This window comes from Salmo salar, chromosome ssa10 (assembly GCF_905237065.1).
Source record: "Salmo salar chromosome ssa10, Ssal_v3.1, whole genome shotgun sequence".
Taxonomy (NCBI): domain Eukaryota; kingdom Metazoa; phylum Chordata; class Actinopteri; order Salmoniformes; family Salmonidae; genus Salmo; species Salmo salar.
In genome coordinates, this window is record NC_059451.1 from 10,890,543 (window position 1) to 10,916,890 (window position 26,348).

The 26,348-nt window shown below is 44.3% G+C and overlaps 1 protein-coding gene across 32 annotated transcripts in view; it reads right to left on the reverse strand.

The window, feature by feature from the left end:
- Nucleotides 1–26,348, reverse strand: part of LOC106613507 (receptor-type tyrosine-protein phosphatase S) — a 282,372-nt gene that overhangs the window by 28,563 nt on the left and 227,461 nt on the right. For 16 of the 32 annotated variants that reach the window (XM_014215826.2, XM_014215825.2, XM_014215827.2 and 13 more), the window contains 7 exons: nucleotides 20,507–20,554; nucleotides 15,181–15,278; nucleotides 12,646–12,769; nucleotides 9,669–9,844; nucleotides 7,253–7,378; nucleotides 4,332–4,486; nucleotides 2,581–2,866 (listed from right to left, as the gene is read on the reverse strand). In XM_014215826.2, coding sequence (XP_014071301.1) covers nucleotides 2,581–2,866; nucleotides 4,332–4,486; nucleotides 7,253–7,378; nucleotides 9,669–9,844; nucleotides 12,646–12,769; nucleotides 15,181–15,278; nucleotides 20,507–20,554 — 1,013 coding nt within the window. The remainder of the gene's footprint in view (nucleotides 1–2,580; nucleotides 2,867–4,331; nucleotides 4,487–7,252; nucleotides 7,379–9,668; nucleotides 9,845–12,645; nucleotides 12,770–15,180; nucleotides 15,279–20,506; nucleotides 20,555–26,348) is intronic. The other 16 variants (XM_045687319.1, XM_045687314.1, XM_045687309.1 and 13 more) reach the window with 3 other exon arrangements.

Genomic DNA, 26,348 nt, shown 5'->3' on the forward strand with positions numbered 1-26,348 from the left:
GCTTGGAGTTTGCCAAAAGGCGCCTAAAGGAATCAGACCATGAGAAATAAGATTCTCTGGTCTGATGAAACCAAGATTGAACTCTTTGGCCTGAATGACAAGCGTCACGTCTGGAAGAAACCTGGCATCATGCTGTGGGGATGTTTTTCAGTGGCAGGGACTAGGAGATTAGTCAGGATCTCGGGAAAGATTAACGGAGCAAATTACAGAAAGATCCTTGATGAAAACCTGCTCCAGAGTGCTCAGGACCTCAGACTGGGGTGATGGTTCGCCTTACAACAGGACAACGACTCTAAGCACACAGCCAAGACAACGCAGGAGTGGCTTTGGGACAAGTCTCTGAATGTCCTTGAGTGGTCCAGCCAGAGCCCGGACTTGAACCCGATCGAACATCTCTGGAGAGACCTGAACAGAGCTTGATAGGATCTGCAGAGAAGAACAGGAGAAACTCCCCAAATACAGGTGTGCCAAGCTTTTACCGTTATACCCAAGAAGACCTGAGGCTGTAATCGCTGCCAAAGGTGCTTCAACAAAGTACTGGGTAAAGGGTCTGAATACTTATGTAAATGTCATATTTCAGTTTTTTTTTTTTATAAATTTTCACAAATAAAATTAAAAAATGTTTTTTTTTTTTGCTTTAGCATTATGGGGTATTGTGTGTAGATTGATGAGGGGAAAAAAAACAATTTAATCAATTTTAGAATAAGGCCGTAGTGTAACAAAATGTGGAACAATTCAAGGGGTCTAAATACTTTCTGAATGCACTGTATACTAAATAATATGTGAAATTTGTTTTGATTTAGAATGGACCATTATCATGCAACTGTCTCGAAACAGGGGAAGGAGAAAAAATACATGTCATCTATGCACTTAAATAGGGAATGGAGGATGCTTTTCCCGTGGTTAATTTTCATGCCAGCCAGGTAGGCTATACTCCTGTTGTAAAGACAAGCAATGTGCTTAATATTAGGGAAGTTGAGAAATAAATATTGTAGGCCTAGCCTATAGAAAGCTGATGGGCCCTCCTCTTTTTAATAGAGGCCATCAAAACTCTGTTTTCTCACTCATTGCATGGAAATGTTGCGCACCATGTGCTCATGAGCTCTCATGAAGTGTTTGATTTTCGATTACATTTGCATTGATGTCAGAGTGATTAGAGGGACAATAGAGTGCTGTGAGTACCAGGCAGTTAGCAAGTTTGGTAGGCTACCAATGACCATCAGCAACATCAGAGCTTGGAGAAGCCCAGTTACCATGACTAAACGGTCACATGGAATTTGACCGCGGGTCATGACTCGTGACCGCCTGTGTGGCGGTAATATGGTCAACGTAACAGCCCTACGTGCACCCCTTGGGGTCCCAAGGCCCGAGTTTGGGAAACGCTGACTAACTGACGCAGCAACTCCTTTCTAAGATGCAGTAACATCTCTCTGTTCATTAGAGGAACCTCCTGCTTGCCCTCGCCGTTCGCCTCGCCATGCGTCATCATTAACTATTAATGACACCTTCTCACTAACGCTCTGGCGCTACGACCGCCGCCGCTCGCCGTTATTAATCCGACGCGACTTCATACCTCTCAGTACCATTATCGCTATTACAGACGGGGCTGTAGCTGTTAGAGATTATATCGTGGTGTACTGTAGCAAATGTCTAGGATGAAACCGTCATCATTGTTTCTTAGCGCGGCGAGATGATAAATGGCACTGGGAATATTACAAATGATTCTGAGGCGAGATAGGGGCATGTACATGTGTAATTCAAGGTCAAGTGTGTCGTTGTGCAAAGGGGTAACAACAAAGTTCGGATAGTATTGGATCATCGGTCTCTTGCTTAGTGTTTGGCCACATTCCATGCACTTCCCCGTTTCGGATAACGGGTTCTCATCGTAGCAGTTATTTGTTAAGTTTAAATTCATCGTTTTACGCCTCTTCAGAATAATCCTTCATTTGGAGTCTGTACACTGATTACAAAGCTGCTCTATCTGGAGAATATTATTTGAAATCCTTCAGAAATGGATTCACACCAAAGACAAAGAGCAGACAGCTTAACTGTTCAATTGCTAGCTTTTTAAAAGACAATGCTATTGAGTGGTGTGAGCAAACAGTGACTGAATGATTGAGGTTAAGGCTCACATGAATGAGGTATAATAAACTGTCTATAAACATTTGTACCTCCATGAATTAAGTGTGATATCGACATGTCCATTTTACTGCGCCGTTATAAAATATATACAAGTCAATATATATTTCAAACGTTTCCAAGGCCATTTCAATGTAAACGTTAGTGTTTTACCTCTGGCTCAAAGATATCATGGATGTGACAGAGCATTGAGAGCAACTGAAGATAAAAACGAAATCTTGCTTCTCCACATCATTTATGGTTTCGTATTAGGAGGCCTAAACCTAAATAAACCTCAATGTTGTGCCTTTCTCCACCCTCTCTTTTCTCAGGTTCACAGCAGCCTACATGTCTATGGCCTACCTTAAACTCAGGCTCCACACCACTCTATCAAACAAATGTCCTCCATTTTGTACCTTCCCCCAGCCTCCAGTTTCCCTATACCCTATCTACATCCCCTACCTTAAACTCCAGCTCCATGCCGGTGACGTGCTCGCCCGTCTCCACCTGGGCCAGCTTCTGGATGTACGAGTACAGGCTCCTGGCCGCCACCTCCGTGTTGCCGCACGCCACCGCCTCCAGCAGTGCATCGTGGATGAAGCTGTACTGGTCCTCCGTCTGCACCATGTAGTTCCGCTGCGAGCGCATTAGCGTCACGTGGCCGTAGATGTCCACCGTCTTCTCATGCTTGATGCGCTCCAGCATGGCGTCGATCACGATGAAGCAACCCGTCCGTCCAACGCCCGCACTGGGAGAGGAGGGAGAGGGGATTGGAAAAGAGGGGGGGGGGAGGGGGAGAGAGAGAACATTAGAGATTGTTCTTGGAAAATCACATAAGACCGACAGGTACAATTTCGTCAGAGATGCGAGATTTGAGCGATTGAGATTTCTCGTCTGTCGTCCATTGCTTTGACAATGTCTGCTTGATCCAGTCATGCTAATACATTCACATTGCAGCGGTCATTTTGCAGACACTAATAGAGTGGGTTTGAATAGGAATTTGAAAGCGAAGGATGAAGGGATGCAAGGGGTCAGGGAGGAGGTGGTGAAGAAGAGAGTGATGATAGAAGAACAAACAGAGGGTTGGCGAGAGAGGGCGGACCAGGAGAAAGATGCGGAACAAAGAGAGGAAGAGAAGGGGGTGAAAGAGGATGTGAAGGAGAGACAGTTAATAGGGAGCGAGTGTCTGTGTGAGTGTCTTTTTGTGTGTGTGTGTGTGTGTGACTCAGAGCCCTGCAGTCTAGTGTTAACACACTAGAGCGCTATGACCTTCATTTTACTCACCACTACTACTGTTATACCAGCACTGCATGACTGGATCTACGCACTGAAGCGTACAAACACACACAGCACACACACACACACACACACCCTTTGGAACACTGATGTGTATCGTGTGTATTGTAAAGTGTATTATTCACGCTGTTGAACAGTGGTTGTGTCACACCTCCTGACTTGGGAGGGCAACTGTACAGGTTCCCACTGACATGGTATGTTCCCACCGACAACTCGCCTGGTTGAACCCTTGTTTGTTGCCTTGGCAGTAAACTATTTAGTACATTAAATTCAGAGCATACATACTGTGAGTGAAGATATCTTTCCAGTAAATATGAATAATTGATCTACTACCGTGCTGTGTGAACAAAGGTACTGTATGGATCGAATCCTAACGGTACACTTAAAAATCAGTCATCTACAGATGTCAATGGAATATTTAGGGTTACGATTTGGCTGGGTCCATAGTTCATTGGAAGAATGTGAGGAAACCTTGACACTGGCTCTGCAGTAACACATCTCATTCAACGAACACAGTTGAATCCTTATGGAGTCTAGTTAACCCAGTTGAATCTCATCCTAGTTTAGTCCAAAAAGCTGGCTCGAATATCCGAGCTGACAAGGTAAAAATCTGTCATTCTGCCCCTGAGCAAGGCAGTTAACCCACTGTTCCCCGGGCGCCGACGACGTGGATGTCGATTAAGGCAGCCCCCCCCACCTCTCTGATTCAGAGGGGTTGGGTTAAATGTGGAAGACACATTTCAGTTGAATGCATTCAGTTGTACAACTGACTAAGTAGTTGAATGGGGTGAAACAAAAACCTGCACCAAACAGTGTGTGGCCAGCCAGAAGTATTATTTTCATATACTATATACCCTGCTGTGAAATCTGTCCACTATCTGTAGAAGTGTAGTGTGTGAGTGTGTGTGTGTACCAACCTGCAGTGGGCGATGATGGGGCCTGCATCAGGGGGGTTACAGGTCTTGACTCTGCGTAGGAAGGCCAGGAAGGGGGTGGGGTACTCGGGGACCCCGTGGTCGGGCCACGCCGTGAACTGGAACTGACGTACCTCGCGCTTCTCACTGGAACCATTCTGGAGGGGCAGAAGAGAGAGATGGGGGTTAATTCAACATGTATTTGTTTGTGTGTGTGTGTGTGTGGGGGGGGCAATTCAACGTGTGTGTGGGGGGAGGGTAATTCCACTTGTGGGTGTGTGTGGGGGGTAATTTAACATGTAGGTGTGTGTGGGGTTAATTGTGTGTTGGTTAATTGAACGTGTGTGTGTGTGTGTGTGTGGGGGGAGGGGTAATTAAACTTGTGTGTGTGTGGGGGAGGGGTTAATTTAACATGTGGGTGTGTGTGTGTGTGTGGGGGGGGGTTAATTCAATGTGTGTGTGTGTGAAACAGCTCTGATTTCAAGCCTCCATGTCTACTTGACTGTACATTTTTGGCTCGGTGCAAACCCATTCAAAGAATGGTTAAACTAGCAACGTGCCTCCTATTCTTATATAGGACCTGGCATGTCACTATCTTAGCTACTTGCTTAAACATTAGTAGGGTATTCATTTTTCTCCCCCAAAATCTGTTCCCCTGTCTGAGTGCCAACCACAATAAACAGAGGACACGCCCGAGTCATAAAGAGAGCGGTAATAAGGACGCATTGGAAAGCCGTCTAACGCATAAAAAAATAAAAAGAATCCAGCGGCAAAAAAAACCAAAAAAAACGAAATGAGAAAAAAACACCTCACATTGCCCTCTAGTTTCCCTTTTCCTTTCTTCCTGGAAGCTCTTTAAAGCTATCGTTTGCATTTCAATGCAGCGGTTTCTGCTATCCTCACAGACTTTTCTGCTGAATAAATGAATAAATAAATGCATTAATTAAAAGCAAACTGACCTAGTTTGCGGGGATTTGTCTCTTTTTTTTTTTGTCTATTTATTTCCTGGCCATTCCACTGGTTTTGTGTTTTCTGCTGTGGATGTGCTTCTTTCTTTGCAGGGAGGGATAACTAGCTGGCTGGTGCCCGGATTATTTAAAAGAATTTATCACTCGTCAGGAGGGTTCTGTGTCATTGCATATTACGCACACATATAGATGCCTGTGTGTGTGTGTGTGTGTGTGTGTGTGTGTGTGTGTGTGTGTGTGTGTGTGTGTGGGAGAGTGTGTATTACAGACTCTCTACAAAGCAAATACCGTAACCAGAGTTCAGACAAATCCAAGAACAGAACAATGAGACACCATACCAGAAATAAGGAGAGTAAGAGAGGGAATGAAGGGAGAGAGCGAGACATAGAAAGAGAAAGAGAGACAGAGAGAGACAGAGAGAGGTGGGGGGGATAAGAGACAGCTGGGGAAGAAGAGAGAACATGGAGAGATGTGTGAGGGATAGAGGGAGGGTAAGAGAGAGATGGAATAGCAGCGTGTGGAAAACACAGAAGAAAGAAAAAAGGGGGGAGAGATGGGGGGAGTGGAGTATAGAGAGCACAGAGGGTTCTAGAGGGACGGGTCGACAAGCTGCTGTAAACCAACAGATGTGTACAACAAGCCCGAAAATTCTAACCAGCCCAAAAGCACCAGTGCTACTAGCTAGCCTTAGCTAGCTACTCTACTTAGCTCCAGTATAAAGCAACAGAGCCCGTTAGCATAGGGTTAGCCACGTAGCACTGAACCTAACCAGCCCAAAAGCACCTGTGTTACCAGTTAGCTAGCTCCCCTTAGCTCCAGCACATAGCAGTCTGTTAACATAGCATTAGCGTTTAGCGTTTAGCGTTAGCACTGTGCTCCATTTAACAGAACCAAAACACACCGCCACAGACATCTTAAAGGGCCCACTTAATGCAGTCGAATCTTTTAAAGATACATTTCCTTTTTAAGCTCTACACTTTTATGCTGGCTTGACCGCCAAGAGTCGGGGACGGGTGGGATATAAAAAGTCGGCCAATTATGCATGTAGCATCTTCTTCCGCTCACTTAGCTAAGTGCTTCTATTTGGCAGACGAGCGTTAAAAGATGATTGGACAGCAAACAAGAGAAGAAGAGGAAAGAGGTCTGGGAAGAAGGAAAGAATGTAAATAGTTTGGGAGAAGGAGAGAGAGCGAGAGAGAGCGAGAGAGAGAGAGCGAGAGAGAGAGAGCGAGAGAGAGCGAGAGAGAGCGAGAGAGAGAGAGAGAGAGAGAGAGAGAGAGAGAGCGAGAGAGAGAGAGAGAGAGAGAGAGAGACCATTCTGTTGTTTATTTGCTTGTTGGATGCAGCAGGAGGATGTTGTGTTGAGTGCTGGCTCCGAGAAATACGCTGTTTGTGAGTTTGACTCGCAAAGCCAATACAATACAAGGAGACAGACAGACAGGCTCCTGAAGGGCTTGCTCTCCCCAGGGCCCACCACGCAAGACCCTGCATACAGCAGCATATTACAGCTCATATCGCATTCAGGACAATTCTTACTCCTCTTATTTCCACATTGGCTTCTCCTCAGATGGCCTCACAAAACATACAAACAAAGCCTCCACTGAAACAATTAGATGGATGAAAGAAAGAAACATGGAGAGTGTTCCACCAAGCCTACTAGAAGGCAGAACCATATTGCTTTAAACTACTACTGTACCTGATATTTTAAGTTCTATAGGGGGCCTAGGGAGTAGTATGGATATAACAGTCTGGACTGGAGTGGTATAGTGTGCAATGTGGATACTTATGAGTGGAGTGTAGAATGTAGGGAGTCTGATTTCAAATGTAGTGCAGTTGGAATTGTGTAGTGTAGTGAGGTATGTTTTGCCCGTGTGTACAGTATTCTACAGTGTGACTTGCGGCACGACAACGTGTGGAATTACTTTCAGTATGGGTGGAGTAAAGTTGTGTACTCACTCGTACCTTGTGCAGGGAGAAGGTGCGGACGCAGAAGGTGGCCAGCTCTATAGTGTCCAGTAGAGTCACCTGGGTCATCCCATAGGTCTCTGTTCCTCGACTGGGCCAGTACTGGTCACACTTGATCTGAGGAGAGAGGAGATGAGGTGGGTAAGTACACAGACACTCTCAAACACGCAACAAAGGCAAACTATGGCATTCATTCACACATATACACTCACAAATGCAAAAACGCACACACCCCACACAAAAATCACACAGAATCCTATTACACAGTGAACCCCATGCCTTCACCAGCCATCCTAAAAAGAAAAAGGTTCACAGAACACACCAGGGTCTGGTTTCCCAATAGAACATAAGCTTAGTGTGTTTTAACGATGCATCATTCCTTTAACGGCCGAAGAACTCGCATGCGCTTCCCGAAACACCACGTAGGGAGACATTTCTCAAAGTTCGTAGTCGGAGCTTGTGTCGATACAAATAGGATCGAAAGAAAAGCGGCACTGCTCTCAGATCAGCTTTCTCCATTCACATCTTACCTTAACATTCAGATTGTTCCACAATACTGATGACAGATCAGTTCCTAGAGATAGGCTATCATTCAAGGGTTTTTCTTTATTTTTTACTATTTTCTACATTGTGGAATAATAGGGAAGACGTCAAAACCATGAAATAACACGTGGAATCATGTAGTAACCAAAAAAGTGTTAAACAAATCCAAATATACAGTATTTTATATTTGAGATTCTTCAAATCAGCCACCTTTTGCCTCGATGACAGCTTTGCACACTCTTGGCATTCTCTCAACCAGCTTCATGAGGTAGTCCCCTGGAATGCATTTCAATTAACAGGTGTGCCTTGTTAAAAGTTAATTTGTGGAATTTCTTTCCTTCTTAATGCATTTGAGCAAATCAGTTGCGTTGTGACAAGGTAGGGGTGGTATATTGAAGAATCTAAAGTAAAAAAAACTATTTTGATTTCTTTAACACTTTTTTAGGTTACTACATAATTCCATATGTGCTATTTCAGAGTTTTGATGTCTTCACTATTATTCTACAATGTAGAACATTTTTCAAATAAAGAAAAACCCTGGAATGAGTAGGTGTGTCCAAACTTTTGACTGGTACTGCATATGGCTGTGAATATTAAGGTGGCTTATTCTAATGCTTACCCTATAATAATAGACTCATCGTATATTTGGTACGTCATGGCTCACATGTTGTTACACATCATGAGATACACTGAGTATACCAAACATTAGGAACACCTTCGGCCCTGGTGTCACGTTCGCTGGAATAAATGTCGGACCAAGGCGCAGCGAATGTTGAGTTCCACATATTTATTCGAAAGTGAAACTAAGCAAAGACAAAAACAAATAAATAATAAACTAACAACGAACCGTGACTACAGCGATGCTACGTGCACTAACTCAAAACAATATCCCATAACACACAGGTGGAAAAATTCTACTTAAGTATGATCCCCAATTAGAGACAACGATAGCCAGCTGCCTCCGATTGGGAATCATACTAAAACACCAACATAGAAAATATAAACTAGACTAAACCCCTAGTCACGCCCTGACCTACTCTACCATAGAAAATAAAGGCTTTCTATGGTCAGGACCTGACACCTGGGCTGCCTTTACATTTTCTACACTTCAGGAAAATAAATAGAGAGAACCGGGGGAATGAAAGGAAAAAAGAAGTGTCAAATCAACTCCTTCCCTGTAGGCTTCACCTACAATCATCAAACCCCTCCCCATCCCTCCATCTTCCCGTCCCCCTGCCTCCCCCTAGCAACAACCACCAATCAATCAAGGGTGGGTATGTTTCCATTTCAGCAGAGATACACACAGTGTGTCCAAGACAGCTCCCCCACCACTCCCCCTCCTCCACCCCAACACTCAGTCACCCTATCCATCCTTTCCATCCTAACCTAATGAAGATTCATTCAATACGCGCCAATCCCCCTCCCCCCCAAGGCCCTGATGCGATGTGACAGCTAGTCCAGGAAACGCATCGTTCTAACACTCTCATTGCGTTCACAGTCAACGCTTGCCGCCTGCTAACCCTGATGGTATCTGACAGGGGTGGAACACACACGACGGAGGGATAGGTAAACGGATAAAAAGGGCAGAGATGGAGGAGGATAACAGAGAACGAGGTAAGATACCTGAGGTAAAGAAACTTGGCATTCTTCATATTGTTGTAAGACGATTCACAATGCCTAGGCTGATTATGGCTTGCATATAGACAACAACATTGCACTAACCACAAAGGATTATCTGTTCCTGTACACTTTAAAGTGCCTCATACTTTCCTCACATACACTGCAGAATTTTGAAATTTTGGTCAGAAAACAAGCCTAACACTGATCCAGGGGGAACACCAGATTCAATTCTATAGTTATTTACCCGTGATTTCTCTTCCAGTCTGGTCATCATGACCACAGTGGCTGCCCTCTGTTCCCACACCATCCTCCAGAAATCTCCGAACGTCTCGGGCAAAGGACCCTGCGTTGCGATGTAGGCATTCTGCTTCCTGTAACCGTCTATGTAGTTGGCGTTGATATAGTCGCTGCCTATGATACCTGGAAATTGACAGAAGAGAGTAATAGAGTTGAAGAAGGGACAATTTCAAAAATGGTTGGTTGTTAATAAGCCAAGTGGTCAACTTTAATGGCTCAGGCAATTTTCCGACTTCGCTGTGTTCTTATTGCTCTTATCGCTGTGTTCATAGGTCACTGTGTCCTCTCTCTTTCCACCTTTCTTTCTGCCTCTCAATTTCTTTCTTTCACTTTCGTCTTCTCCCTCCCTCTCTCCCTCTCTCTCTTTCTTTATGTTTTATTTATGTATTTCTCTGGCCTGGTGTTGTGGTTGTGATTTAGTGTTGATGCTGGAGTGTGCAGTAAGGAGCACGGGGCCTGGGGAGTAAATCAGTGCTCAGAGCGGTCCTCACTCCTCCGTCGCTCTACAGCCGTCACCACGGCCTGTCACACACACAGGCCCCACTAAATCTCAGCTAAAATAGCCCTCCTGCACGCAGGCTGGGCGAGTGTTTGTGTCAGAATAAGCCCTGCAGTGTGTCTGATTGTGTGTCGCTGACATATGTATGAAATCGAGCACACAGCCATGCAATCTACATAGTCAAACATTGGCTGTAGCATGGCTTGACTGAAGAACCCAGTGACTTTTAACGTGGCACCGCCATAGGATGCCACCTTTCCAACAAGTCAGTTCATAAAATGTCTACGCTGCTAGAGCTGCCCCGGTCAACTGTAAGTGCTGTTATTGTGAAGTGGAAATGTCTAGGAGCAACAACGGCTCAACTGCGGAGTGGTAGGCCTCACAAGCTCACAGAACGGGACCACCGAGTGCAGAAGCACGTAGCGTCTAAAAATCGTCTATCCTCGGTTGCAACACTCACTACCGAGTTCCAAACTGCCTCTGGAAGCAACGTCAGCACAATAACGGTTCGTCAGAAGCTTCATGAAATGGGTTTCCATGGCCGCAAGCCGCACACAAGCCTAAGATCACCATGTGCAATGCCAAGCATTGGCAGGAGTGGTGTAAAGCTTGGCACCATTGGACTCTGGAGCAGTGGAAAGGCGTTCTCTGGTGTGATGACTCCCGCTTCACCATCTAGCAGTCCGATGGACGAATCTGGGTTTGGTGGATGCCAGGAGAACGCTACCTGCCCAAATGCATAGTGTCAACTGTAATGTTTGGTGGAGGAGGAATAATGGGCTAGGCCCATTAGCTCCAATGAAGGGAAATCTTAACGCTACAGCATACAATTATATTTTAGACAATTCTGTGCTTCCAACTTTGTGGCAACAGTTTGGGGAAGGCCCTTTCCTGTTTCAGCTTGACAATGCCCCCAAGCTCCATAGAGAAATGGTTTGTCGAGATCGGTCTGGAAGAACTTGACTGGCCCGTACAAAGCCCTGACCTCAACCCCATCGAACACCTTTGGGATGAATTGGAATGCCGACTGCAAGCCAGGTCTAATCGCCCAACATCATTGCCCAACCTCACTAATGCTCTTGTGGTTGAATGGAAGCAAGTCCCAGCAGCAATGTTCCAACATCTAGTGGAAAGCCTTCCCAGAAGAGTAGATGCTGCTATCACAGCAAAGGGGGGAACAACTCCATATTAATGATTTTGGAATGAGACGTTCGACAAGCAGGTGTCCACATACTTTTGGTCATGTAGTGTAGGTCTATCTTTGTGTGGGTATGTGTGTGTGTGTGTGTGTGGGAGTGTGTAAGTGTGTGGGTGTGTGAGAGAGTCAAATGTAGCTCATCATTCCTCTCTGTCAAAAATAGCCATAGTCTATGTGTGTATGCTCTTGAGACCCTGTCAGCTTAATATGTCCCAATGTCCAAAGCCTTTGACGCCATACACATTCACAATGCATTCTTTAGGCAAATGCATATATCATATATGGGAGCTCTGAGAATACCATTCGTTTAGTCTCCAACGTATCCTCCGATTGTTGTATCTATCGGCAATCTGTAACCTCAATGAGCCTACTAATTGTATTTACTCTTGTCTAGACTAGAGTCTACTCTTCTATCAACTAATAAAAGATGGTTGAATGTCACACGCCTTCCTTTATCAGACGTATAACATACTAGTTATAACTCTTAAACTCTAAAACGCTTCAACAGACTGCAATGGCCGCTCGAAAAGTCACGTTCCTTAATTTACGTTTTCGCACTCAAGCGACAAACAATGAAACACTCGACTGGGCTAATTTAAGAGTAGGGAGACGCGACAAAGAGCGTGGCGACAACCGTGGGGGGAGAGAGAGAAAGAGAGAGAAAAGGCAAACGTCATTAAAAAGGATTCCACGTCGCACAATGCGATTGTGGCGCATTGGCGTTAGTCATAGCTAAGTGAACAGCAAATGGCTGCATACATGAATTGTTCTACTGCTGTGACTAATGGCAAAATCACTGCACTGTAAAATGGAAATTTCAGACTTGATTAATTTATGTATTTATGGACGCTTTGCCAGGGATGATTTTGTCATGTGTGCTGTTGCACTCTTAAATTGGGCTTATTGCGAACTGTCAAAATCAAGTCGAAATGGATAAGTCGCAGAAAAAGGTGGCGAGAGGTTAAGAGCTCGGCAGGGTTGAAGGGTGACGAGTTCACCTGGCTATGAGGAACGCTAGGAGACTTTCACTGTTGAAGGGTGAGCTCCTCTGACAATGTTCTCAACTTTGCACCAATGGTCATTTCATAAGGTCAAATAAGATGAGACCAAAGAGCATCGGGCAGTCAGTCTACCTCAAACCTTGGACTGCAAGACATAACAGACCAACACAGAGTATTGAAGTTGCAATTGGTGGGGTAAAAAGTTCCAAAAAGTGTCTAGTCTTACCTTCGATGGGTGCGAGGATGACACGGGAGTGGTCGTAGGCGATGACATTGGCGTAGCGGTTTTTGGGCTTGTTCACCTCCAGGTTGGAGTGTTCCCATGTGAACTGCTGGCCCGGATCGATGGACTGTGGGACAAGATAGAACGCGCGCGCGCACACACACACACACACACACACACACACACACACACAATATGACATCCTCAGAAAGGAGACGAAAGAAAGATACAGAGAGGGAAGGCACAGAAAGGAACACAACAATACAGAGAGAGAGAAAGCAATAAAAAAATTCAAAAACAAGGGAAGAGCCTCATTAGCAGTTGCTCCGTGCCCACTTCAAATATAAACGTCTGAGCAGGTGACTTTATCATCTCTTTAATGTAGACAGTGCATAACGGCAATAAAAATATTGATCAAGGTGGCAGCTCTTCTCTTAGGGAGAAAAAGAGAGAGGGGGAATAAACCAGGTTCCTGGGCCCCGACACTGCTGGCAAGACAAATGCTGCCCGCGCTTGGAATACGAGATTTCCGGATAAATATTCTATTCCCTTGTCAGGGTAATTTAGTATTCCATTATGATTCGGCGCTCGCTCGCGGGCCCTGGCGCTAGCTTGAAGGATGTTTTCGGTTAGGGCCTGGCGCAGGGAACAGAGATTGAGGCTAAATAAAGTCCAAATAGGGGCCTGATGTAACAGTTTACCCGCAATCATCACAGTGAAATAACAGACAGCCCGCTCGGCACAAGGAGAACCTGCTCCGCATTGTCCCCATCTCTGTCTCTCTCTCATCCCATCCTTCTCCTTCTCTTTTTCTCTTGTCTGGTCTCCCCTGAGGCTGACTGGGATTATTTTGTGTGTAGTAATGCTCTCCTGAAGGCGTGAGTGTGTGTGTGTTTGTATAATAGGGTGAGTGTGGTTTCTACTTTAACACTCCTCTCCCTCCTCCACTTCCCCTATCCTGACAAAAAGGTGTTGCCAAGGGGATGAGTATGAGTGACAGCTCCATCAAAAGGGGGTGGGCCTTTCTTGAATGGGGCATGTTGGTGCTGACACCTGATGGATTAGTTACTCCACCTCCTCAGTACATTCCATAGCTTTAGGTGACGATGGACCCTTCGAAAAAGTCTCCTCCCCTTCCCTGTTTCCGAACCTCCACCAGCCACCCCTGCTATGTACATTCTCTGAAGATATTGCGCAGCTCTCCATCCAGCTCCTATACTGCATTTCCTGATCATTAACCGAGCTCCCCTTCCTACCCCTCTCCTCTCTACGCTTTCTTCCCTCCCTCCTCTCCTCCCACCTCCATCCCGCCACACTAGAAAAACCAATCACTCAGAGCCCCAAAGAGTCCGGGCCTTGGCAAGCCAAGACGCCCAGATGAGCAGCCATTCATCAAGAAAATAACAAAATGAAAATTACACTTCTCCATTTAATTTGGTCATTTATTTTTCTGGGGGAGCGAATGGAGAGGGGAGAGGGGGAGCAAGATGGAGAGAGAGAGAGAGAGAGAGAGAGAGAGAGAGGGGTGCACTGTAAGTAGCATTCCTTTTGGAGCCAAGTAATTAAGAACTTTGCGTTGTACCAAAGTGTTCCGAAGTGTCAATAAGTCACTTTTTCCAAACCCTCACCGATGACTCGATACCCTCCTCCTTCTCTGCCTCGCCCGTGTGAAGGGAAGTCGATTTGGTACACGGTCCAACCCAGATGTATAAATAATAGATAAGAAGAAGATGTACTGTATGGCTGCAAGCAGGTCATTATCCCAACAGCCACCGCCATCCACCACCCGCTTAACTGTGGTTCTCCTGTTGGCATCCAGTACTACAGTACCCACAACTCTCCCTGGTGCAGCTCTGATGCTCTGGATGAGGACATTGCTGTATGCAAACGAGGGCTGATTCAGCGATCCTGATTTCTAATCAGCGGCGGGGTTCATTTATAACCTCCCTGGCTGCACTCGGGCCTTCGACAGCTCGGCTTCATGCTCGCCCGATGCCAGCGTATGTGTGTGTGTAGATCCACCATGCTGCAGCTTAGAATCTTAAGGGTGGTTGACAGGCCATCCGTTGACTGGTGTGGGACTGGACGCATTATGATGGAATAAGCGCTCAGTTATTTTTGGTGTGATTATGAAATTGCGTTGGGGGAAGGGTGGCCTGGAAACCCAACATTTAAGTATAGAATGGAATTTGTGTTGATTCATTATTTTGCGCCCAACTGAAGAGAATGTGGTGGAACTTTGATTATATATTTCAACGCCAACTGTGATTAGATAACATGCCACTACAATGTTAATACAGTTAATTCACTAAAACCTTGGAATCCCAGTAACCTCATTCTACCCTGGTCAGGGGTGAAGTTTCTCCTAGGTACAGATCTAGGATCAGCTTCCCCTCCCCAAATCCTAACCTTAACCATTAGTGTGGAAAATGCAAAAACTGACCCAAGATCAGCATCTAGACGCAACTTCCCCCTACACCATTCTACCTCACCAGAGACCCAACTTTAACCCTTAACCCCTGACCCCAGCCCACTCACCTCATACTCCTGGGAGAGCTTCAGGTTGTCGTTGGCTTTGAGAAGCTCTGTGTGTTCAGCCAGCTCCGCGATAGGGATGGGTGGATGATTCATCATACCTGTTTGCCACACAGATGAAGAGAGAGAGAACCGAGGGAGGGGGAAGGAGGGATAGAAATAAAATGCGTCAGTACAGCTGCCATGGCATTTGAAGTGAGAGGCTAAAACCCTCAAAAAGTTCAGAGAATGACAGGACAAGGGTTGGGGTGGAATGGGGGTTGTGGATAATGCGGTTCTGCTAGCTGCAGAAGAGACAGAGGGGGAGGGGGGGAGTGAGAAAGCCTTAAGTGACAAGGGAGGGAGGGAATACTGGGGAACATTCTGGAATTCAAACACACAGTCCATATGGAGTTGATGGGTGATGTTAGGGAATACAGTTGAGACCAGGCCGGAGCTCAAATTTTTATTCTGCACACTCACTACTATTCCCCTTCGTAATGGCGCACAAGTTATAGGGCCGCAAATGAAGGACAACCAATGGGTGATTGCTATGGTGAGAAAGAACCCCCCCGACCAATTACTGCACAAGTCTTCAGAGAGACGCGGCTTTTAATAGCTTGGCAACAGAGACAAGGCAACAAACCTCGGTTTTTGATGGGGAAATAATAAAATAGAAAAAACACCCCTTGAGTTTAGCCTTTGGAGCCAATATGATGCAATGTTGACATAAATTGTTCTTCACTCCTCAGTGCACAAAAACAAAAGGAATTATAGTTTTTATGCTAGGGTAAGAGGAAAAAAACTAGAGCTTTCTCTTAACCGAGTCACTGTGACAAGGAAGAGCTATTAACAATAGCATAAAAGCTGCCTGTGAAAATCCTTTTCACATCCAGAGGCACAAATATTTAATATGGGAATTAACTCAAATCGTAAATAACATCACTTCATTGTAGAGTGGCATTTCACACAAAATAACAACACTCATTTCCCATCAGCCAGGAAAACTAAGGCCTCCATTTTTTGTTTATTGAAAAATATATTTAGATTAAATCAAGCAGTCAAAATGTTGCCCCAATGAAGTACCTCTACATCACTGCATCATAACCTAACTAGCTACTGTCTACCAAGTTCAGGGGTTAGGGGTTAGGGGACAGTTGACGAGCCCTGGCCTGGGGTTTGGGTTGGATGAGATGGATGAGGGGGAGGGGTCAAGAGGGGAAGGTTATAGTGACAGTGGTGAGTGACGCGATGACGCAGTGAGCTGCTCCACTCCAGTCAGCCAAGGCCAAGCAAGCATGATGCTAGGATCAGTCACAGACACCCTTTTATGGCTTTCAGCCGGGCCATCCAAAAAAGCATCCAAAACCCTGGGCCCTTAAGATGGACGCCCCTCCCCAGTCTCCACACCACCCAAAATGTCAGAACCTGCGTAGTTGGTTAACTTCTTTGGGCTAGGGGGCGGTATTTTGACGTCCGGATGAAAAACGTGCCCAAAGTAAACTGCCGGCTACTCAGGCCCAGAAGCTAGGATATGCATATAATTGGTAGATTTTGGATAGAAAACACTCTAAAGTTTCTAAAACTGTTAAGATTATGTCTGTGAGTATAACATAACTTATTTGGCAGGCAAAACCCCGAGGCCAAACCATCCAGGAATTTTTGTTGTTGTTGAGTTGACAGTGTTTTCAATGGGTTTTCTATGTGTATCTAGATTTATAAGGCAATTGCTTGCAGTTCCTATCACTTCCAGTGGATGTCAACAGTCTTTAGAAATTGGTTGATGTTTTTCTTTAGAAAAATTAAGAAGTACGGCAGTTCAGAACGAGGGTCCAGCCTAGTGCACTCTAATGTTTTGATGCACGCTCCAGGTCACGCGCTTCACCTTGTTTTTATCCGGTATTGAACACCGTTTATCCCGTCTTAAATTTTATAGATTATTTACGTTAAAAAATACCTAAAGTTGTATTAGGAAAGTTGTTTCAAATGTTTGGACAGCGTTTACAGGTAACTTATTAGATATTTTGTAGTCATGCTGGGCGAGTTGGAACCGGTGTTTTTCTGAATCAAACGCGCCAAATAAATGGACATTTTGGAGATATAACGACGGAATTAAGCGAACAAAAGGACCATTTGTGATGTTTATGGGACATATTGGAGTGCCAACAGAAGAAGTTCTTCAAAGGTAAGGCATGAATTAAATTGTTATTTCTGACTTTTGTGTTGCTCCTGGCGGGTTGAAATTTGATTTTCATGTGTTGGTATGCTGGGCGCTGTCCTAAAATAATCGCATGGTTTGCTTTCGCCGTAAAGCCCTTTTGAAATCTGACAAGGTGGCTAGATTAACGAGAAGTTAAGCTTTAATTTGGTGTGTTGCACTTGTGAATGTATGAAAATTAAATATAAAAACAAAAAAAAATTAATTTGGCGCTATGCCATTTCACCAGATGTTCTCAAATCAATCCCGTTAACGGGAGTTGAGCCCAAAGAAGTTAAAGGCAATTTTTGCATGGTCTCTGTAGCACTCCTCCACCACTACCGCCTTCCCAACAGCCTTAGAAATATAGTCATATTCAAACCAGCCTAGTCAGTACTGGGGATATTTTTGCGATTTTTTTTCTCTATAGCTCTCCAAGTGCACCAGGCAATGTGCTGTAACATTATTGGCGGGGCTGTGTGTGTACACTGGAGCTAATCCATTTAGGAGCATAATGCTGGGCATGTAATGGAATACGGTGGAGTCATATATTGTTGGCCTGTCCCTGGACATATCCCCGGCACGGAACTTAACGCTAGTCATATTTTTAAAAGGAGCTTAAGCCCACTTTGTTGCTTTCTGCAAATGGAGGTCAAAAGTTGTCTAAATCTTGATGACGTCCTTGGGCATGCAAAATCGGCGTAATCAGATTAAGCATCCTAAATTTATCCCATTTGCGTGGCGCTTAGCGTCCTTCCGAATGTTGACGGGATCACAAATGTTTTGTTTTGTCGGGGAGGGGACACTCGACACTCCCTGGCGTCACTCCCAATTAGTGATGGTAATTTTTTTTAACTGAAGGGAACAATGTTACGCCGACAATTACATGGGGATTAGCAAAGATTATAGGGATATAACAGGGATATAGGAGACACAGGGACTAATGGAGGTTGAGGCACTGAACACCACAGTTCTAGTTGATGACTGGACATGCTGTGTTGTATTAGAGGACTGGTTCAAAGGTGGATCACACTAGATCTTCTAAAGACCCACTGATTGAATAAGGCTGAAGTTATTATTGTATTATTATCAGTGCTTACAGTGAAATGAAAGAAGTGCCTGTACTCATTTTAGGTGCCGGTGCTCAATTTCATTTTACAATACTGGTGTTCATATTTTAGAGCATAAGAGATGTAGTTGAAATTTCGAGGTCCCAGCACCAGCTAAATTCAAGCAGTGACTTTTACACAGTTCAATAGCATGTCTTAATTTTTCAATAAGTGAACCAATCTGACGATCCTTTGTGAGGCCAAATAAAACAACCTTCTTAATACTCCTTTAAGAATTGTTCTGTAAAGTTGAATTAATAGACAAAACCTTGCATGGGAAGAGCAGTATTAGCAAGCCCCCCACGATGTAGTTGTATTTGGACAAGTTCCTAAATTTGTTTGCTCACATATCAGTTTCTGACTGAGCTAACGTCGCATGCTACTTTCCTATGGCATCGGTTGGAAACGTGTTGTTATTAATCATTGCCGGATGGTGCATTTATTAACAACGAATGCGGGTTAAAATCGGAAGAATTCGACTTAGGCTGTCAATTTGTTATCCCACAAACTCAACGGGAAAAGGTATCAGGAGCTATAAGCGAAAAGAACGGAAAAAAGAGAGCGGTTTGTTAGCGGCAAGATCAAAAGCAGAGTGCGCTTAGTGTTTCAGTGGCAGACAGCGTTGTACTCAAACACTTAGTACCTCAGTGCCTATCTGCAGCCAATCGTACTGCCTCAGATGTACTATAAGTGCAGGACAGTTGCGGAGGCTACGGTTTAAGTGTTTGGTTTGGAAAAAAGGAACTGTAACCTGGGATATACAAAAGAACGTAGGTCCACTGGCATACGTGAAACTAGTATTAACTGTGTTTATTTAAACTTAAAGGAAATGTATATGAATTGGACTGATGTTTGCTTCATTAATTTAACAAAAGCACGGACGAGTAAATAATAGCTGTCTAGTATAATTTTAATGGCGTTCATTTGGGCTCTCAGTCTGTTAAAAACAAGCAATACATCTAAACTGTTTTTTTTTTATTAATACAACCCACAATGCATTACAGAGGAGCAGACTAGATCGCGCTCCGAGTTGGTTCTTATGGAGACAGTCCATTTTCATCTTGAATCCTGCCTAACTCGACAAAATATTCTCTGTATCAACACAGACAGTGGGGCTGCATCTGAAATGGAACCTATTGGTACCCGGTTCATTATTGTACAATGTTTAACCAGGGCTCAGAGGAAAAAGGTGAAATAGTACAAATTTAAGCACCCCCCCAAATCATTATTATTATTGGGCCTGCCAAAGACAAACGAGTCGATCACATGTAAAGTCTTTCAAGGATAAGTTGTTGTCCACCTCCTCCTCCTCCTCTACCCCACCCCCCTCTTCTCCCACAGTCTTTCCCTCCAATATCGAAGTAGTCCCTCCATTTTTTCTTAGCAATTAACAGCAGCGATCAATGGGCACGGAGAAACACAACTAGCGTCTGATTAAACATTTCCAATCTCCGATCTGCAGTCGATACGCCTGGGAAAAAATGATTCCTTTTGATAGCCCCGGCCACTGGCCTGTTTATATATGTTTATTTACATATAAAAGAGAAGACACTCTCAGCGTGCCTCGGCGTTGGAGGGAGAAAAAAAACGATTTTCCTTTTTTCCCCCTGCGAGAGGGAGACGATCAAATGTCGAACCATCGTTTGCCAGGGTCTTTAATTAATTCCGCTCGTTATCTCGTAGACTGCAGAAAGACCCAGTCAGTTCAGATTGGAATTGAAGCAGTGGTGGGGGTGGAGGGAGGGGAGCAAGGGGAGTGAGAGAGAAGACAGAACTCCTGCAAAACCCCCCATCTTTACATCAGCAGAAGTGATCGCAGAGGTTACGTATAGTGGATTAATGCGCAGCCAAACAGCTTTGTGTGAATAACGCAACTGAAAATCCAACCAAAGTCAAAACAGCTGGGTTACGAAAGAAAAAAAAAAAGAAAATTAGTGCTGAAATTGCAACGTGTGGGAAATAAACTTTGTAAATGGGGGCAATGCTAGAAAATCAAAAATAATGCGAGAGGACAAACACAGGAGCTAAATGCGTAGGGACTAACTTTCATAGTCAAAATCGGCATCACTTAGAGGACTGCTCAGACCAGAATCTGTGAAGAATAGCAAACATAAAAAAGAAAGAAAAACTTGTTTAAAAAAAAATGCTGAAATGCAAAGGCAACTTAAAAATCCTAAAAATTGACAAAATTATAAAAGGCGAAGAAACACACATACAGAGATGCACATTTTCTCAATCCTTCACAAATGTTTACCAATGTTATTAATCACTATTCTTTGTGTTATGTTTTTACAGATCCTCCCCTGTCCAGAATTATTGAGGTTCTTCACAGGGAGTGTTGGATTTGAAGCCAGCATGTCAGACAGGCAGGAGGAAAGTAGGCCACACATTCAGCAGCATACCTTGACCCTCCTCCCACCCACTGGCAAAATCAGTGCCGCGGTGGCAGCACAAGCTGTTTGTTTGGCACAGGCGTCCATCACTCCTGCCCAATTGAAACTCCTCTATCAAGCTGCCTTGCCATAGTGTGGGTCAGAAATTGATTTTGTTTCTCGTACATAAACAGAGGTAAGAAAATTGCCATCATAAAAGAGAGCGAGAGAAATAAATAAAGGAAGGAAGAAAGGGAAACGGCTTATATATCTTCTGAAAAATTGTTCAGAAGTCTGAGCTGGTGCGAAAGGAAGCAGTTCTGACAGTACAAAGTCTGTCAAGAAGATCCATGAAGGTAAAGGCTGCGTCACAGCTACACCCTCTCAGGTCTCTGTCTGTCTTTCTACTCAGGCAGAAAGAGGGCCATCTTAGGCCGTGCTCCTCACACCTGTCTGTTTGGTCAAGATGAGGTCACTGAAGCTCGGCACTGCAGCTGCTTACTGCTCTGGACTCGAAAGGAGTGCAAATTCAGTTTCTGGGAGACAAAAGCATTTCAATTGAATACACTCATGGACCGCTAGCACACAGTAGCCCAATGAAGCATAGATGCATACTCTAGATTAAGTACAAATGCTGCAGCAAATACAAATACTGTACATGGCAAGGGCACTTGGTGGTGAAAAGATTGAGTACGTGAACTCCTTTTTAGCGTTGCATATTGTGGACAACTGTAGCCCTCAAACTACATTGTAAGGAGAACAACGAACACTTGCCATTTAAGTAAATCATCACTGTTAAAACAAAACATCTCCCCCAAAAAGCTTTCAGGGAATGTAAAAACTGCCATATTTGACCATTTATGAAGACACATAACACTTTATTTCCAACAGCTACAGGTTTTCTTCCGACAGAGACAAAATATACTTCTGGTCATATGCACAAGAGAAAGCAAGGAAACGAAACAATGGATGTGCACAAAAGTTGGTGACCAAAAGGTTACAGGTCATCTAATTGGAAGTCCTCAGAGCACACGGTTTCCTGTCCTCAAAGTGTGACCTTAAAAACCCTTACCACACTTCAGAGATGAGTGGCTGGGTGTACCCAAAGGGCTAACTCCTAACTAAGATTCATCCTTCTGTACCATCCCGTAAGTCATCCGGTCAGGCTTCTCTGAGGTGAGAATCTGACTCAATTGACAATTTCCATGAAGAGAGACTGGGCATAATGAGAAGGGGATGAGCAGGTCAGGAAATCAGCAGACAAGTGCAGAAAGATGGGGATGAAGACGTGTGACATCCCCTTCCTCTGATTTCACCGTGACAATAACTAATTAAATGTAGAGGGGGGGGCGACAAATCTCCGGTCTAAAAACGTAATTTATCATTCCGGCGGTGTGTGTGTGTGTGCGTACCACCTGATTTCGACGACTTGTGGAAAGACAGTGTAGTTAAACACAAAGATGAGGCGTTCCCCGATGCAAGCGTGGGGTTGGAGCATGTATTTGTGTGCATGGTGCCTTCAGAAAGTAGTCACACCCCTTGAATTTTTCCACATTTTGTTGTGTTGCAGCTTGAAATGATTCAATTTAGATTTTGTGTCACTGATCTACACACAATACCCCATAATGTCAAAGTGGAATTATGTTTTTAGAAATGTTTACAAATTAATAAAAAATGAAAAGCTGAAATGTCTTGAGTAAGTATTCAACCCCGTTGTTATGGCAAGCCTAATTAAATTCATGAGTAAAAATGTGCTTAACAAGTCACACAATAAGTTGCATGGACTCTGTGTGCAATAATGACGTGATGACACACATGGATTCTGTGTGTCATCAAGCCAGGTAGTCCTGAGGCAAGCCCTAGGACCATGCCTCAGGACTACCTGGCTTGATGACTCCTTGCTGTCCCCAGTTCACATGGCCGTGCTGCTGCTCCAGTTCCAACTGTTCTGCCTGCAGCTATGGAACCCTGACCTGTTCACCGGATGTTCTACCTGTCCCAGACCTGTTGTCCCAGACCTTCTGGAACCCTGACCTATTCACCGGACGTGCTACCTGTCCCAGACCTGCTGTTTTCAACTCTCTAGAGACAGCAGGAGCGGTAGAGATACTCTCAAAGATCAGCTATGAAAAAGCCAACTGACACTTACTCTTGTGTTACTGACTTGTTGCACCCTCAACAACTACTATGATTATTATTATTTGACCATGCTGGTCATTTATGAACATTTGAACATCTAGGCCATGTGCTGTTATAATCTCCACCCGGCACAGCCAGAAGAGGACTGGCCACCCCTCATAGCCTGGTTCCTCTCTAGGTTTCTTCCTAGGTTTTGGCCTTTCTAGGGAGTTTTTCCTAGCCACCGTGCTTCTACACCTGCATTGCTTGCTGTTTGGGGTTTTAGGCTGGGTTTCTGTACAGCACTTTGTGATATCAGCTGATGTAAGAAGGGCTATATAAATACATTTGATTTGATTTGATTTATTTGAATAATAGTGTTTAACGTGATTTTTAAATGACTACCTCATCTCTGTTCCCCACACATACAATTATCTGTAAGGTCCCTCAGTCGAGCAGTGGATTTCAAGCACAGATTCAAACACAAAGACCAGGGAGGTTTTCCAATGCCTCGTAAAGAAGACATTGAATATCCCTTTGAGCATGGTGAAGTTATTAATTACACTTAGGATGGTGTATCAATACACCCATTCACTCCAAAGATACAGGTACACTTCCTAACTCAGTTGCCAGAGTGGAAGGAAACCGCTCAGGGATTTCATAATGAGGCCAATGGTGACTTTAAAACAGTTACAGAGTTTAATAGCTGTGATAGGAGATAACTGAGGATGGATCAACAACATTTTAGTTACTCCACAATATTAACATAAATGACAGAGTGAAAAGAAGGAAGCCTGTACAGAATAAAAATATTCCAAAATATGCACTGAAGTAATACTCCAAAAAATTTTGCTAAGAAATTAACTTTTTGTCCTGAATACAAAGCATTATGTTTGGGGCAAATCTAACACAACACATCACTGAGACTAGGGAGTTATTTGGGACAAAAATAAATGGAATAGAGCAAAGCACAGGCAACATCCTAGAGGAAAACTTGGTTCAGACTGCTTTCCAACACACACTGGGAGACAAATTCACCTTTTAGGCAGGTAATTCAACAATTACCTAAAACACAAGGCCAAATGTACACTGGAGTTGCTTGCCAAGACGACATTGAACGTTCCTGAGTGGCCCAGTTACAGTTTTGACTTAAGTCGGCTTGAAAATCTATGGCAAAACTTGAAAATGGCTGTCTAGCAATGATCATCAACCAACTTGACAGAGCTTGAAGAATTTTTAAAAGAACAATGTGCAAATATTGAACAGTCCAGGTGTGCAAACAATCACAGCTGTAATTGCTGACAAAGGATGTATTGACTTAGGGGGTTAAATACTTATCTAATCAAGATATATTAGTGTTTTATTTTCCATAAAAAAATGTAATGTTCAAATTTTTCTTCCACTTTGACAACACCAGAGTATTTTGTGTAGATCGTTGACCAAAAAAATGGCAATTAAATCCATTTTAATCCCACTTTGTAACACAACAAAATGTGGAAAAAAATCGAGGGGTGTGAATACTTTCTGTATGTGTCTGTCTGTGTGTGTAAGTGTGTGGATGCATAAGTGAACAGGGCACGGTATTCTCCTGCAGGCCTGGTAGAGGAAGTCAGCCTCTGACCAGAGGGCTTGGCAGGAAGTGAGACGATGAGAGCCGAGACCTCTGGGAGTTGGATTTGGAGATGTGCGAAAGTGGCCCTCGGAGAGAGAGAGCGAAAGCACAGAAAGAAAGGAACCAGAAAATGCAGACAGATGACAGGGGACAGACAAATATGAAAAGAAGGAAAAATGTGGGAAAGAATGGAGACAGAGATAGGAAGAGAGCGAGAGAGCGGTTAATAGCTGTAGGAGGCACAAAATGAGGAAAAGAAAAGCGAGAGAGATAACTAATAGCTATAGACGGGGAGGAGTGGGTTTGGAGGGGGAGATGACAGATATCAACTAAGTTGTGCTTCATTAGCCAGGCGAGTCTGGAGACAAACCCGGAGTACAAACCTAAAGATAAGGACGAGAGGGCGCCAGAGCAGCACGAACACACGCAAATACACACGCCTAGACTATAGTCTGGTTTAGCATCTGACATATCATCTAAAACATATTTCATGCTAACCCAAGGCAGCGGCCACTGTGCAGGCATGGGCTTGGTGACATATGCTCCTTTGGGTTGGACTGGAGGGCCCTCCAAGTGTAGTAGAGTACGCTCGTTTGAACAATGGCCACTATTAGCTAATGGGGATGTTCGAAAATGTTCCCCGCCCAGCTTAATTGCGCTAAAATGTCTGTTTAAATTAACATCTCACCAAGTGAAGAGATAATGACATTGAATTCAATGGAACGACAGTAATAGGCAAAAGGAGAAGAGGATTCACTTAATAATACGTAGAATGTGTGTGTGTGTGTGTGTGTGTGTGTGTGTGTGTGTGTGTGTGTGTGTGTGTGTGTGTGTCGCGTGTGTGTGTGTGTGATAGAGAGAGCCACCGTAATAAGGTTTTTCATTATTCTTTAAGGAGCGGTGGAGGAGGAGGAGGAGAGTAGAGACGCGGAGGAGGGAATGAACTGGAAGGAAAGCCGATACAAATACGACCAAAGGCCATCGTGCTCATTTTCTCTGCTATTACAGGGCCGGTGGTGAGAGTACGAGCCCTACATCCAAGAGTGTGTGATAAAGGAGAGGGGTTCAAGCAACTGTAACATGTGTGTGTGTGTGTGTGTGTGTGTGTGTGTGTGTGTGTGTGTGTGTGTGTGTGTGTGTGTGTGTTGGGAGTCCAATGATATTTCGCTCTGTCCTCCAATGTACAAATAGGGTGGGGGTTACAAGTATAGGCTGCCTGCACCAAATCTCGAGTTCACCATGCAGCACAGGAGATTAGGTCCTTTGAAATGTGAGCCTTTTGATGGACTGAAGATTGGCGACAGAAGACTGATGACTGATAGACGAGGAGAGGGGGAGCGAGAGATGAATAGAGGAAACAAGGGAGCAAGGAGAAAAGACAAGGACGGGGGAAATGTGTGACAAGGTCACAGGGTGTAGACAGACAACAAGGCCAGACAGAAGCCACGGGGAAATGTCAGCCAAGGCTTTAGACGGAGAAGCCCAGAGAAAATGAGAGCAGGATCAAGTGCTCTTGTCTTTTAACGGAGAGGGCTTTTCCAGCCAAGATGATGAACAACATAACACTCGAGGACAGTGATGGTAGAAGGACAGAAAAGTGGACTAAAAGTACAGGACGAGGTTTTGAGAAAGATGCTATAATACAAAAAAACAATCTCTAATCTTGATAATTTTAGAGATACAAGGTGTTATGGTTATTGTGAATGGTTGGTTTGTAGTAGTATGTATGGGTAGATGGAGAAACACAAATTAAAGCACAAAACACAGCATTGGTCTACATTCAA